Genomic DNA, 14794 nt, shown 5'->3' on the forward strand with positions numbered 1-14794 from the left:
AATGAACAATGAGGCGACAGTGTTTGCTGATGATAGTGGTTATTATTCATGGTAGAAAGGATTCACAATGAAGGATTACAGAAGAACTACAGTGCTGACTGCAATAGAAATGGCAGATGAAGTTCAGTATAGATAAATATAATGTATGTGAAGAAAGAAAGAGTCCTAATTCTATATCTAAAATGATGGGGCTGATCAGTACATCTCAAGAGTGCAATTTTGTTGTTACAATAGATATTTTCATTAAAACATTGGTTCAAAGCTCATTAGCAGTCAAAAAAAGGCAAATCCAATTTTAAGAATTACTAGGGAATAAACTGGGAAAAAACAGAGAATGTCTTTGGGCTGTTGTATAAATCCATGTGTCTCTAACACTGTAATTTTGATCCCCTGTCTCAAGGTGGGGGAAGGCTGAATTGATCTAAATTCAGAAAAGGACAATGAGGATGAGCAAGATTACATTGTCCAAATCTCCTGCATGTGGAGACAAGATCAGGAAAGGGGTATACAGTGGAGTTCTACAAGAACGTGTATGGGATAGACATGTGGGAAAGCAGTTTAACAGTCGGTACCAGTTAAGGGCAGCTAATGAAGGTAGTAGGAACTTCATCAAAACAAATCAAAAGAGCAGGGAATGAACCTGTGAAACTACTTCCCAAAGGATGTTGTGAATGCTGAAATATGGATCCAAAGGAAAACTGGACAAACTCTTGGGAAGTTACTAAATAGATAGACATAAAAAGATAGACACCACATTCAGCTTAAGAAGCCCCTACATTAGAACTGGTTGGTGACTTGAGGAAAATGCCATGTGTGCTTGTCCAGGTCTTATAGTTTTGAAGCGCCTAACAACTCTGGTAGACAGGATACTAAATCAGAGGGACCTAGTATTGCCATTGTTATGGCATGAATCCAAAATCTTTCAAAGTGAAAATGGGAAGACAGAAGAAAAGAGAGATGCATTAATGTGCTCATTTGGAAGGTGAGATTATAAGGTATTAGTCCTTACTGTGCCCATTTGAGATCCAGCATTTGCAGCCCTCTCTGCTGGGCTATTGCTTCTTCTGGAGTTTGCCTCTCAATCTCACTAATTGACAGACTCTTTAATTGAATGCACTTGAATGCAATTGAATTTAACTGCTACAATCCCTTGGAGATTCAGTGTTGGTTGTTCCTGATTGTGCTGCATAATTCATGGTGGCTTTTGAATGTTTGGCTATTCATCTGCACTGCTGTTTCTGCATTGGAGACCTGTAGTTACTGATCTACAAATGTTCATAGAATCGTAGAATGTCCTGAGTTGGAAGGGACCCACAAGCATCATTGAGTCCAACTCCTGTCCCTGCACAGGACAACCCCACAGTTCACACCATGTGTCTGAGGGTGTTGTCCAGTCTCTTCTTGAACACTGTCAGGCTTGGGGCTGTGACACCTCCCTGAGGAGCCTGTTCCAGTGATCCACCACCCTCTGGGTGAAGAACCTTTTCCTAATATCCAACCTAAACTTCCCCTGGCACACGTTCCTGCCATTCCCCCGTGTTCTGTTGTTGTATAAGTTGTGTAAGTCTTCATTCATAAGTCTTTGTGTTCTTTCTGGGGAGATTGTACAGTGAAGGGAAGGCATCCTATTACATGAAATCAAGTATGTGGCAGTCCCTTGAAGTTCTTGCACTAATTCTTATGTGGCCTTTGAGAAGCTGTTTTATATTCTTGCTTGGGTTTGTGTATCTATCAGACTTTCTTTCTCATCTTCTCAGACAACTGGTCAGGCCTGGCACGCAGCCTTCATTTTCTATGAATAATTCAAAGAACTCAGCCAGAATCTAGCGTACTTCAGTATGTTTTACCAAAACTTTTCCAGGAATAACAAACAAAGAAATAATTTTCTCTGTGTTTTATTGGAACTGTATACCAGGATAATAGTTGTTTGAAAAGAAATATAGTAATAATTTCCCCAAAGAATGCCAAATAGATGTATGGCCACAAAGTATGAACTCAGACAAGAGATTATGGCAGGATCCAGCAAATAAGCATTAATGTTTATTCTAAAAACATGGCTATAGAAATGAGGGCTACTTGAGAGAAAATATTTACTTGGGTTTTCAGCACTTTCCATATATGAACATAAAATAACAGTCTGTTACTGAGTATGTATCTCTATTAGTGCGACAGTAACTGGAACAACATGTAGTGTAACACACACAGTTACAGGAATAACCTCAACACATCATCTGGTCCACCTATTTATATAAAGACAGGATGACATGTTTAGACTCTTAACCGATGTTTGTCAAACAATTGGCCTATTGCTATACTTCGCTCTCCTTGTATAAGAAAAGCTTTTCCTGGTATCCACCTTTTTTGCTATAAACAAAACTAAATACTTTATGTCACTTCCACTCAGGATAATATTGCTCTCTTTATAAGAATCTTTTTGATATTATGGGACGTGTTTTTCAAATAAAAAGTCTCTTTTTAGATGAAAAAATTCCTTATATTTGTCCTTATAGCCCATCTGTTCTAACCTCTTTGTCACACCCAGGATGATCTCATGTGCTTATCTTTTCCTTAAAGTTTGGTGTCTAGAGCTGAGTGTAGCTATTCTTCTCCATTGGGCTTTGGCAAAAGAGGAACAAACTGCGCTTGTTTAGGTCTGATGTTCATGATTTGTCATGAGATCCTGGCCGGTTGCTCCTGTGTTGCATTTAAACATTCAGTTACCTTTTCTTCAGCTTCCTTCTCTGCAATCCTTTGTCTTTTCATAATTTAATTTGGTTGATTTGTGTTCTCTCTCTAATTTATAAATTTAATTTTTAATTCTTATCCCACAGTTCTACCTCTTCCAGTTCAGTTTCAGCTCTGTGTTCTAGATCTTCATCAAAATTTTTAATATATATCTTATCCTCCGTTATTACCAAAAGAGAGAGCACATATTAAAACAGTAACAAAATCTAGGCAAAACAAAAAGTGCTCTGTGGCCCACAAACCTGCATATTTCTGGACTTCTTTTTCCTATTTCTAATGTGTTTGACATTTTTATGAAGATGAGTAAAGTCAATAGATGTCCTACTGTAGATGCGCCATACTGTGGATATGTGGGTACAGTAGATACGCATGAAGTGCTGTTGTTGGTTGTTCTTTATACTGATTTGGATTTTAGATCCTCTTATACTGTTGATCTTACTGGTCTTTTCTGTGTGTGCTGTGTGCGAGCATCAACACTTCTGCAGGTAACATCAGGCTCTCCATTCCAAGGAGGTGAAAGACGTTATTTCAGAAGGAAATCTAGGCTTGCTTTCATCCTGTGACAATGGTATTTTGTAGCCATACTGTGCGGCGTAATTCAGTCTTCTGGTTCATTTTCTGAAAAACTTAAGTTCCTCAGTTTATTCCAGGCAGGTGAACGGCAGCTCCCAACTAGAAGCCACTTCTGAGCCCAGGCAGAGCGTGCTCATATGTTGGCAAAAGCCACTGTATGTGCACACACACACACACAAATTTATTTCTGAGGGAGGGACCATAGTATTAGCTGTATTCATTAAACTATCTATAAACAGAATATTAAATGCTTGATAATCTAGGTCTACTTACCATGAAGTTATAAAATCTTTGCCTACTGAGAATCTACTTGCAAAAAGAGCGGTTCAGTGTAAGGCAACAATATTTGATATTACTGAGAAATTTTAAAGTGGGAATAATGAGCACAGTGTTTTGAAACGTTGCTCAACGTGCTTATAAAGTCAGATACACAGCTGACATTATCTTCAGAGACAGATAAAGCAGTGAGTTAGGGATTGCAATAATGCCTGATTAGTGCTTTTGTGAGTAGGGCTATATTTGTGTGTAATTTTGACATTTGCTGTACAAATATGTTATTCTTTTATAATTGTGCCTGTCTGGTTGGTCACTATCATAATAGTGAAACAATTCCATATTTGCAAGTTATACTCCTGTATTGAATGTGAAAGCTTATCATTTTCTGACAGGTACTGTGTAACGAAATGTTTAAATTTAACTTGCTAAATGCAAATGCAATAAGCAGTTAATCATGCAGCAGGAAAATAACATGTTTGCTTCTTTTCAGATGTCACTCCTCCACAAGCTGCTGGATACTTGGAAGTAACAGATCTTAACTCAAAGAAAATCAAATACATTGCTATTCCTAGGTAACTGATTTTATTGATTAGAGGAGCCTATGTCTTACATGAAGAGCAAAGAGAATTTAGAATGAATTAATACTTCAGGATAAGCCAATATTTTTTCTGATCTGGAAAGTAAGAATAATTCATACATAGTGTGTAAAATTCTGCAGCTGTTGCAGCATATTTTTGTCAACATTTTTTATCCGTTTACTAGGTGGTACTAATGAAAATGTAGCAATTAGTTAGAAAATATGGAAGGTAGCTTTATCTTGCGATTTTCATTCCCTTTGCTCATTCCCCATCTTCATGCACATTATCATCTACTCGCTTTCATTTTGTTTTGCTATCTTTATTTTCTTTTCCCTTTCCTCTGTATTTAGAGTCTAACAGAGACAGGCAGAACGATCCAGTGTAGGTGTTAGGAAACCAAGAATCAAGTTCTGGGGCCAATATAAAGTTTACCTTGAAAGCAACTTGAGCTTCTGTGTGTTTTGGTTCTCCCTTTGGAAAGTCCGCATTCCCTCAAAAGTACACAGTCTCTCAACTTTGGATGTTTAAATAGTACATGAATGAAACCCATACATCAGAAATTTTATAGGGCTTTTTTTTTACTCTATCCGTTTGATTTTGGTTTCAGCAATATTAATTGATTCTCGTTTAAATTAGTTATGCTTCATTAATATTCTATAGAATTTTTGAATTAATAGAGAATTAATTTGGGTCTGTTCACTGTTTTATAATTGATCCATTGGCCTGTATCTTACACAGTCATTGAAAAATGTAAGGCATTAACATAGAAAGAGTAGTAAACCACCCTTTATTTTACACTAGGATTTTATATGAAATTACAAGAATTACAAAGCCAAACTTCAACATCATCACCTTTAACCTAGTATGAAGATTTAAGCTATTTAACTCTTCTTCATTTAGTACATGGAGATTTCAGTCTTAGGTACAAATATATGTGTTACTGCTTCTTCTGTCTTTGAAGATTATTAATTGTAGTATTAGTGCAAGCTGCAAAGTCATTATGCATGTCATTAACAGTACTGAAAAAAATGCAAAGAACCTTTCCTACGCTATCTAAATTTCCTGTCATATTCTGTAGCTATTAGGCTCTCTGTTTCAGCAGTAATTTTTTGTCTGCAAGTTGGCTGCTTAAAACAGGGCTAAGATTCTCTGTGCACAGAGCCGTGCCATCTTTAAATGAGCATTTAAATCTTCATTTTCTTATTAAACATGTTCTTTTAAGTGGATGGAAAGGTATTTTACTCAGTGCCCAGGTCATGTTCTCTCTCTCTCTCTTTTTTTTAGTTTTGTATTTTTCTAGAACACATTTTTAAATTTTTCATATTTGTCACAGTTTTTTGTGTAGACTGATTTTCTTCAAATAGATGAGATATAGCAGTGGGTTAGGCAACACATTCCCTTTCAGACTGGTCTTTTATACTGCTTTTTATACTGACAGGTATCTTTTGATCATAGCCACATTCAGCAGGTGGAATGTTTCAGATATAAAATAGTGGATCTGCAGGGCTTAGTTAGAGTCTCTTATGGAATGAGGATGTAATTTCATTTAATTGCCTCCTTAACTATAGAAACACTAGTTCTCTTTTTAATTGCAACTTCAAGAAAAACCACATTAGTTCTTGTTTTTCAGATCACAGTCTCTCTCTCCTTACACATCTTGGCTCTCTAAGATCTCGGACGCCGATGCCCTGTTGGCACCGCTGGGCAAAGTGGGTTTGGTTACGGTGGACATGGGAGGCGGTGTGAGGCTCTGGGAGACCGGGCTGGACAGCCTCCAGCGGTCACTGCAGGACTGGAGGAACATGATCGGCCAAGAAGACGGTCGTCCGGTGCAGGTAGGGCCTCACAAAGCTGAAGAGAAAAGTGTTTAACAAAATGAGCTGCAAAGGAGTTTTCAGCTGGGAGTGGGGTCGAGGGAAAAACCCCTGTGAAGTGGAAATAAGCCTGCGAGAAAAACTGAATAGACATCTTCACTAAAAAAAAAAGATAAAATAGATTAGTTAAAAAGCTTATTTGTGACCTTTATAATTATGGTTACTGACAGACTCTTTGTCTTGCAGTGTTTGTATTTTTGCCAAATTCCAGTGCATTTAAATACAAATAAATTCTTTATCTCCTACTGATTTTTAACTTCGACTTTCAAAATGTGGAATAATCAAATTAATTTTTTAAGGAGAGCGTATGCTTTTCCAGAGTTCAAATACTTGGAAGAAAATACTGTGTTTATACTTTAGAAAAGAAACATGAAACCTAGGTGGAAGATACCCGGAGTTCTCAGTAGTGGCTTTGACTAATTCTCCCAGCTGAGCAGAGTTACCTGCATCTCCATACAGTCACGTTCTCGTGTGGAATGTTTCGGTAAATGTTGAAAATATACAGCATATACATGTATGCTGTGTGTGTGTGTATGTACGTATACAGGTCTTAATGTATGGGCTAATATGTATCATCCCCATTGTGACAGAGCGGGAAAATTCAGGGCTGTTCAACTGCATCTTTAATTTCTGTTAGTGACCGGAGAAGGTATCACTTTACTTGGAAGAACTAGTGTGTTTTAGGACTTCCTTACTTTCGACTGGGAAGATCCTGTCTCTGTCTGCCATTCCAATTATGTTTTATGTATTTCTGTAACCATTTTCACAGTGCATTAGAATGGGAAAACAGGATGAGTCTTTTGTATTCAGATTGCTATATTTTTGTTCACAAGGTGTCCAGGTATCTCAAGTGTGAATAAGGTTTATTAGGCCAAAAGCGTAGCTCTTCTTTCACTTTCTTTTCCTGCTCTGAGCTCCCTTTCTAAAGATGTTCTGCAATTACAGAAACTTGTGCAAGAACTGATGTGTTCTTCTTACTGGACCTCAGCAAATGCCTTTCATAAAAATCATGAGAAAAGGAAAGTGTTACCTGGTGGCACGTTGGTGTGGATGCCTGTTGCTTTGCTAGTGCCATTTTTATTACCAATGCAGTAGCACTAGCACCATCTTATGGTCAGATACAGTTGGTTTAGACCAGCCCAATTTAATATACTGATCAAGTTCAGGAGCAGAAACAAAAGTGGGCAGGAGGAACAGTTAAGAGTTTTACTTGCTTTAATAGTTGTTTTTCCTTTTTTTTTTTTGGTTAACTTGTGATTTTACTCAACAGTATTAGCCAACTAAATATTAGAGAACACTGGCTTGGAAAGTACACATCATCAGAAAATTTTAAGTCTTTTAACTAGCAATGTCAAATAACCATTTTTTTAAAGGCTAAGAAGTTTTCCTACAGTCACAAAGCAGTTTTCGAGATGTGTTGTAGAATTCCTCTCTCCTGACAGCCTGCCTCTCTAATTAGTAGACACATTCCAAGGTAAAGTCTTTGTAGTGTCTTTCTTGCCTCTGTGAACGTGGGGTATAGAGCTCAAGCCAGTGGTTTGTCAGAACTCAGAAATGGAATACTGTTTGATTTGAGCTGAAGGACTGAAACTAAGCCTCCTGCAGGATCTTCAGTCTTGTGTGATTGTCACTAACTTCTGTTTCTCTATTTTACGCACTTTAGATGGAAAGATAATGGTACCTAAGAAACTTTGTTTACAAAGGCATTACAGAACAGTAAGCAGTGAATTAAATATTTTCTTTTATGTACATCTCCAATAAGATAATAGGTATGTAGTTCCTGTGTAAACTCTTTTCTTTGTTATTTGGAGACTAAGGCCTTCACCTTCCATACTTAACTTTTCAATGGACTAGATATAAAAGCAGTATTTATTAAGGCATTCATTTCTGGAAATGAAAAGTTAGTTTGAAGACTTACTCATGTAGATTCCCCATGTAAGGTAAGCGTAGCAAGAACTCCAGTGTTTCCAGTTCTAGAGACAATTACGAAGAAAGTTGCAGTTAAATATTTCCTGATACCTGTTTTTATAGAACTTGAGGTACTTTGGAGCCACGCATTGATCTCTTCATTCAAGTGTATGAAAATCAGCTTATTTTATGTGATGTTTTATGGTGACACCTGTGTTAAGGATCTTGGAGTCTAATGAGGCATCTCTAATTCCTTGACTCTACTCATCATTGCCAGTCATCCTGTAGAAGCTCACTTAAGAAAATCATCAGTGTTCTGCATATCACTGGAATTCATTCCTGACCCACCCCTAGTTTCCCTAAAAAAATTTCCCTAAAAGCTGCCACTGGTGCATCCTGCAAAGCTTCTTAGCCCTTCATGGTGATGTGCATAGACCAACATGAGACCTGTCTAGGTGGTTGGGAACCACTGTTCTGCGAAAACACACAGAATCTCTCTCAAGCTTCCTGACTTTTGAGAGAGAAAAAGAATTAGAGGGCTTTCAATATAAATATAGATTCAAAGAAGTGGAAATAAACCTTCAGCCAGGCTTCAGCTGGTACTTGTGGAACTGTCTTCTAGGGCTACATTTTTGCTTTCACAAGCAAGTTAGATTCTCAGAAACAGGTTGGATGTAGATAAGCAATGAAACAGACGAAAACAAGCAGCTGTTCCACTTATGATCAGATTCCCTTGGTATAATGTCATGGCAATCTTCAAAATAGTCAACATTTGTTTGCTATTGTTGATACATTAGTAAAGTTCAAACTGCTCAAGTACTGAGGCTACAAAAATAGTTTCTCGAAATATGGTTTATGTTTACTTAAGTTTGCATTTATATAGGCAAGTCAGAAATTTTCATCATGTATTGAACTTTAAAACTGAAAATATGAGTACAGTGTTCTAAAATGATTAAATTGGAGTGCCTACAATATGATATTTAAACAAAAAATGTATTTTCTAAAGTTGTGAACGCTACCTGAAATCCAAAAATTATTGAACTTCTTCACTGTTTGGTGTTTCTAAGAACAAGGTCACTTCATTGTGAAATATCTCAAAATATTTTGTAAGGCTATTTATTTTTCAAATCTTGCCTTGAAAGTTTCGTGGCAATAGGCAGACATTGATAAGTTCATGTTACTTTTTGCATCAAAGGCTTATGATAGAAATTTAATAGAAAAAAACACCAATTACATTCTGATATAGTTAGGCTGTTGTTTTTCAGTAAGCATGGTTTACTATTATGTCTTACTTAGGAAGACTAAAATGCTTACATAAAAATAATTAAAAGGTGCATCATTTAATTGTATTTCAATATATAGTAAAGCATCATGCCCTGTAGGCACCTGAAATCTCTGCCACAAACTTGCCGTGCAAAATGACATCCCAGTGCCTAGGATAGTCTAGCACCAAGATTTTCCAAAGAAGTGGTCTGATTGATCAAAAAAAAAAAAAACAAACCCCAAACATTGTTGTAATCTGAGATTTCTTTGGGGTTTCTTTTGGTGGGTTTTTTTGGTATCTGTGTTGTTTGATGCATGTGTGAAACCTGCAGTAGATGCACCATTTCATGTGCATGAGATGAGTTGCTGAAATCATAGTAACGTGTTTGTAGCTATATATAAAGGCCTAAGGAGTTAAGTAGTTGCAACTCTTTTGACTTCCTGTGGACTCTCCTCTCTCATTTTCAGTATAGCAAGCCTTCCTCATAAACATTAAGGTGCTTAGTTGGAAATGAAATCCTACTTTCATCTAAATGAATAGTTAACAAGCAAAAAAAAAAAACCAAAAAAGGCTTCTTTCCATTTTCCCATCTTTCTGATGTAATCCTAAAACAGGGTCACAATCTCCTGGTAGGTCCCAGATCTTAAAGCTCAAGGCCTGCCTGTTCTACAGGACACTGCTTCTTCAAGGGTGGTTATTGCTTACATCTCTTTGGCCTACGACAGACACACACTCTACGTAGGAGTTCTGTATAGTGTGTCTTTTCCTCAGAAACTTAAAAATCTGAAATCTGTAGTTCAGTTTGTATCTGCTATGAGAGCTCAGATGGGTTTCTTAAATTACCCGGATTCAGCCAATATAATGTCAAGATCACATACTATAAGACTGAACAGAGGAGAGATACAGCAAATGTGAATTGAGTGGGCAGCAGCCTTGCTAATACCAACTGTTTAAAACTAAATTATTTGGCATTGATAGCTCAGCTATCGTAAGTTTCTTCTGCTTCAGGTAGGAAAATTACACCTATGCTCACTCATGAGCAAGAACATGCCCTGTGTAGAACCTGAAGACTAAAATGCCTCCATCATCCCAGCATTCTAATCTTAAGAATGATAGTCAACACTGAGCTTAAAAAATCATGTACTTGTTTGTATGTGGGTCAGTCCAAAGGAGTGTGTAAGACAGACATGGGCACCTGCTCCTGGCAAGTTTCTACTCACTGGATCAACAGCTCGAAACATTTGGGCAGCCCTTGTCACTGAAGACCATTCACATAGTGTCTGTTAGTAATAGTCCACCTGTTGGGGGCAGACCTTTATTTGGACAATTCCATAATATGAAACCAGGCCCTTCCAGAGACAAGAAGCAGCCTGGAGATATTTTCTCCCTTCTTTTTTAACTTCAGTTTGTTTTTGTGACTTGACCCGATCTGTCTATTCTCTAGCAAAAAGCCAACTGAACAGTTAAGTCACGTTAGAGTTCACAGTCTCACAAAACTGAGAGGGTGGAATGAATCTAGAACAACGCTTGAATGAGAAAAAAAAATCTTTGTTCGCCTCTCACCAGTGGTATGAACGACAAATGCACTGGGGACAGTTCTGCAGTGGTGTGTAGAAATTCATGCAGTACTGGCCCAGGTTCATTCTGTTAGAAGATGTCCTAGAGGTGGACAATTCAGCATGACTTGGATTCATTTTGGGTATGTTTTGGGCCTTGGCACTCACAGGAGACATCAATTAAATGTATGTAAGAACAGAAAAGGCTTTAGATTAAGGTTTTGGGAGATTTCATTCAAGATCTTCTGCCCTGGTGAGCTGACTGAGATAATAGTTTTCTGTCAAAAATGAATGCTTTTATCCTAAATTGTGAATCCTTTGCTAGAGGCATATTCTTTTGGTTTTTGCTGTGACTAGTTAACATTTCACTGATCTAGTGTTTCCACAAAGCATGAATCATTGTAACTAGCTAAATGGAGAAGTGGAAAAAAATTACTTCATCCATCCATAACTGTTTCCCTTTAGACAACCCTAAACATTTAAATATGTGATTGTTGCAACATGTGGAGCCAGTTTGCGTTATCGTTGTTTTCCAGAGGAGGGAACTGAGACATCAGGAAGGCAGGTCACTTGTTCAAGTGCATGCTGGGTGTCTACACTGCAGTGTCAGAGGTGGGATAAATGCACTACATACCCATAAGGATATGTAAGCATACTTTGTACCTGTGCTGCCAAGCTGAGTAGCCTCATTGTCCTTGAATCCTGCAATCAGTGCGAACACACCTTAAATTGGGAAAAAAAATGCATATAAAAGCAGTGCAGACATCTAAGAAAACAACTGTCAGCTCTATAGCTTGAGGTTGAAACACGCTTAACTGAGATGAGTAGAGACATATTCAGCAAAGCTCAAGAAATGCAATAAACAGATAGGTTTTTAGATGTAAATGGCTGTCTTCATGGTCTTACAGCAGCACTCAAAAATGATAACAGAACACATAAGTTATTCTGTGTCCTGTGAATAGCTAGAAGACATGGACATATGGTTCATGTCAGTAACATAAAAGAGCAATGTATATGTGTTCATCACCAATAGCTAAAAAAAATTAAGAGTGTTTTTTTTGTGTGTCTTTGTGTGCACAGATCATCCATGATGCAAGGGCTCTTGGCTAAAAACAGCATTTTGATTAGTTCAGCAAAACTCAGGAGTAGTTTCCAACATTCATATTTTCTTCTGCAGTCTATCAGTTAACCTTGAGATCTGATGAGGACGAAAGGAAATGCTAAGTAGCTATTATGGCATGCCAGGTCCATCCTTAGAAATATATTTTAAATGTGTTCCTATCCTACCTAGACTTCAGGTAAAGCCTGTGTTGAACTCGTCTCAAAGTTGAGTACATTTTTGAAGTAATCATTATGCAAAATTGTCAATTTCATTGTTGAAATTAGAAGAAATGGGATAATGTTAAATTAGGTGGAGGGGTGTACGTATGTAGTTGTGTGCATGTATATATTCACATACATATGTATTTGCGTATGTGCACACATGTAGACACATGTTGATACACACACGTGCACCCAGAAGTTCACGTTTTTTTCCCAGATTGACTTTCTTGAATTAGAATTACCTCAGATGGCCATAACTTTGCAGGTACCCAGTCCCTCAGGGACTGAAGAATTTGAAGTGGATTTAGAGGAAGAGATTTTAGAGCAATTTAAGCAAAAGATCTTGGGATCCCTGTGTTACACATATTCTTGGCCATGAGGAATGAACCAGTCCTTCTCCCTCCTATTGCCAGGTCCTTGTCTGTCGTTGGCTGTTTAACAGACATGTTGGCACAAGTTCTGCCTGTTGTCTGGCTTTTGTACCTGAGCAGTTATCTTAGCTGGTGTATGCCTGATACACAGTGAGAATATAGCTGAGGCACCTACCCAGACTCAGGAAACAAGAGGTTTTCTGTGGATGCATTTACAGCTTCCTTTCCCCCAACACGTTTTCATCTCCTAGAATGGAGGGGAGTGGACATCATTGGACTGGGCTCTGATAGCAACAGCGAGAGGTTCAGAGCAATCATCATTGAATACATCAGGAATGCAGGATGATGCAGTGTACCAAATATTGTTTAGTAAAATAGTAGCGACAGAGGAATTTTTAAAAATTGAAAGAAAAAAAATAGTATCATGGTTATTTACAATATCTTTGCAATTTGACTTCTCCATTGTTTGGCCAGAACAAGGGCAAGAGGAAGGTGGCTGATAATGTGGCAGTGCTTTTTAGTCCTGCATTAATTATAGCTGATGTTTTTGGAAGAGCCATTAGATTTCTTTCTTTCATTCCCTCGTAGGGCTATTACAGAACAAAAGAAATGTTGTGTAGCTGCCTTTGAGTTTTCATAATATGATGTAGGTGCTTTCCTTAGAGGTTTGGGGAATTGTCTGTAGAGTTATTGTGGAAATAAAACATGAATAACAAAAAGATTGCTCTCATTTATATGGAATGAATGTCTATGTTTTACTTTCCAGCAGTTATGCCTTGGTTTATTAATGGCTAAAGCCTTTGAAAACATGCTTCAAGTTCAACTAACTCATGGGAGTTCGCTGATCCAACTCTCTTTTAAAAATCTCAGCTCGTTTACACAGGGTCTCCTCTTCCTTAAAATATTTTACCTAAACCTGTGCTCACTAAGCACCGCACAGCCTTCCATGAGCCTTGGTGGAGTATCAGGAGTTAAACATTTACCTCCCAGAGAAGGTCGTGGTCAACTACACCCTTTACCCTGCCTTTTTTTGAGACTGTGTTAGACAAAAAAAAAAAAAAATAGGCAGCAGGTATATTATACTTAATAAATAACGCTTAGTTTTTATAGGCAAAAGCAGTTCCGTTTCATTGCTTTAAACATTTGCATGTAGCTGCACACAAGCAGCTCGGGCACGTTGCTGTGGCTGTGCTTGGAAATATTGAAGAGCAGCAACAAGGAGAAGGAGCAGAGTCCAGCTGCAGCCCCGCGGGCATTTCAGTGTTGCTGCTGAGCTGAGTGTGGGAGCTCCCGTTGTAACCAGGAGAGCCTGAAGAGCTCACCTGGCAGGAGACACTGGTGTCTGTCCTGCTGTGTGTGGCTCTGCAGACACCACTGCCCGCAGCAGCTCCGCACCCCGAGCCTCGTCATCAGTGCGCAAGGTGTTATTTATGGATTTAAGGAAATGGACTCTTAGAAATGGATGGGGTTTCCACCATGCCTCTTTCTGTTATTTGGGCTGAGACCAAATCTGTAGTTTTTTGATTCTCTGCCATCTTTGGGTGATGATCATCTTATTCTCATCCTTCTCATTTATTCTGTTTCTGTTCCTCTCAACTGATCATGCAGAACTCTGCATGAATTATTCACCCTTAAAGTGAATTACCATTTTTGTTTTTATTGAATGTACTCTTCTTTTTATTTTTCTGAAGTTCCAGTTTGTACTTGAAAGTTTATGGTAATGCAAGTTAATCTGATGAAATTTATTTTCTACATTGGATGTCTGTCTAGAGAATAATTGATTCTACAGTTTCAGTGATCCCAACTTGTTTGTATTTACTGCTCAGGATCTACTTTAACCTATACCAATGACTTTTTTTTTCTTTTTTAAAAGCGAAGTTTACTTTATAACATTTTAACAAAAATCCAGCCTTTCCCTGATATTAAGACTGAACTGGGCAAAGCTGCACTTCTTGATTCACGATAAAAGCAAGAGTGGCCAGTCCATCCCAGCACCCCTGGTTCTGCATTTTCTGTTTCAGACCAGGTAGCTTTTTGACCACATGAGGGCACCGGTGAGCTAATAACAGTGATTTTGCTCACCCCTTAAATATTGGCAGTGCAAACCCTGTAAGTTATCACAGAATCACAGAATCGACTGGGTTGGAAAAGACCTGAGAGATCATCGAGTCCAACCCTTGGTCCAACTCTAGTCCGTTTACTAGATCATGGCACTAAGTGCCATGTCCAATCTCAGTTTAAAAACCTCCAGGGACGGTGAGTCCACCACCTCCCTGGGCAGGCCATTCCAATCCCTGACCACTCTCTCTGTAAAGAATTGCTTTCT

The 14794-nt window shown here is 38.1% G+C and overlaps 1 protein-coding gene across 1 annotated transcript in view; it reads left to right on the forward strand.

The window, feature by feature from the left end:
• The window catches only part of VWA8 (von Willebrand factor A domain containing 8), a 191819-nt gene that overhangs the window by 139760 nt on the left and 37265 nt on the right, over window positions 1–14794 (forward strand). The window contains exons 36-37 of the mRNA XM_021286771.2: window positions 4085–4166; window positions 5803–6007. Of these exons, the coding sequence (XP_021142446.2) occupies window positions 4085–4166; window positions 5803–6007 (287 nt within the window). The remainder of the gene's footprint in view (window positions 1–4084; window positions 4167–5802; window positions 6008–14794) is intronic.

The sequence above is a fragment of the Columba livia genome, chromosome 1 (assembly GCF_036013475.1).
Source record: "Columba livia isolate bColLiv1 breed racing homer chromosome 1, bColLiv1.pat.W.v2, whole genome shotgun sequence".
Taxonomy (NCBI): Eukaryota; Metazoa; Chordata; class Aves; order Columbiformes; family Columbidae; genus Columba; species Columba livia.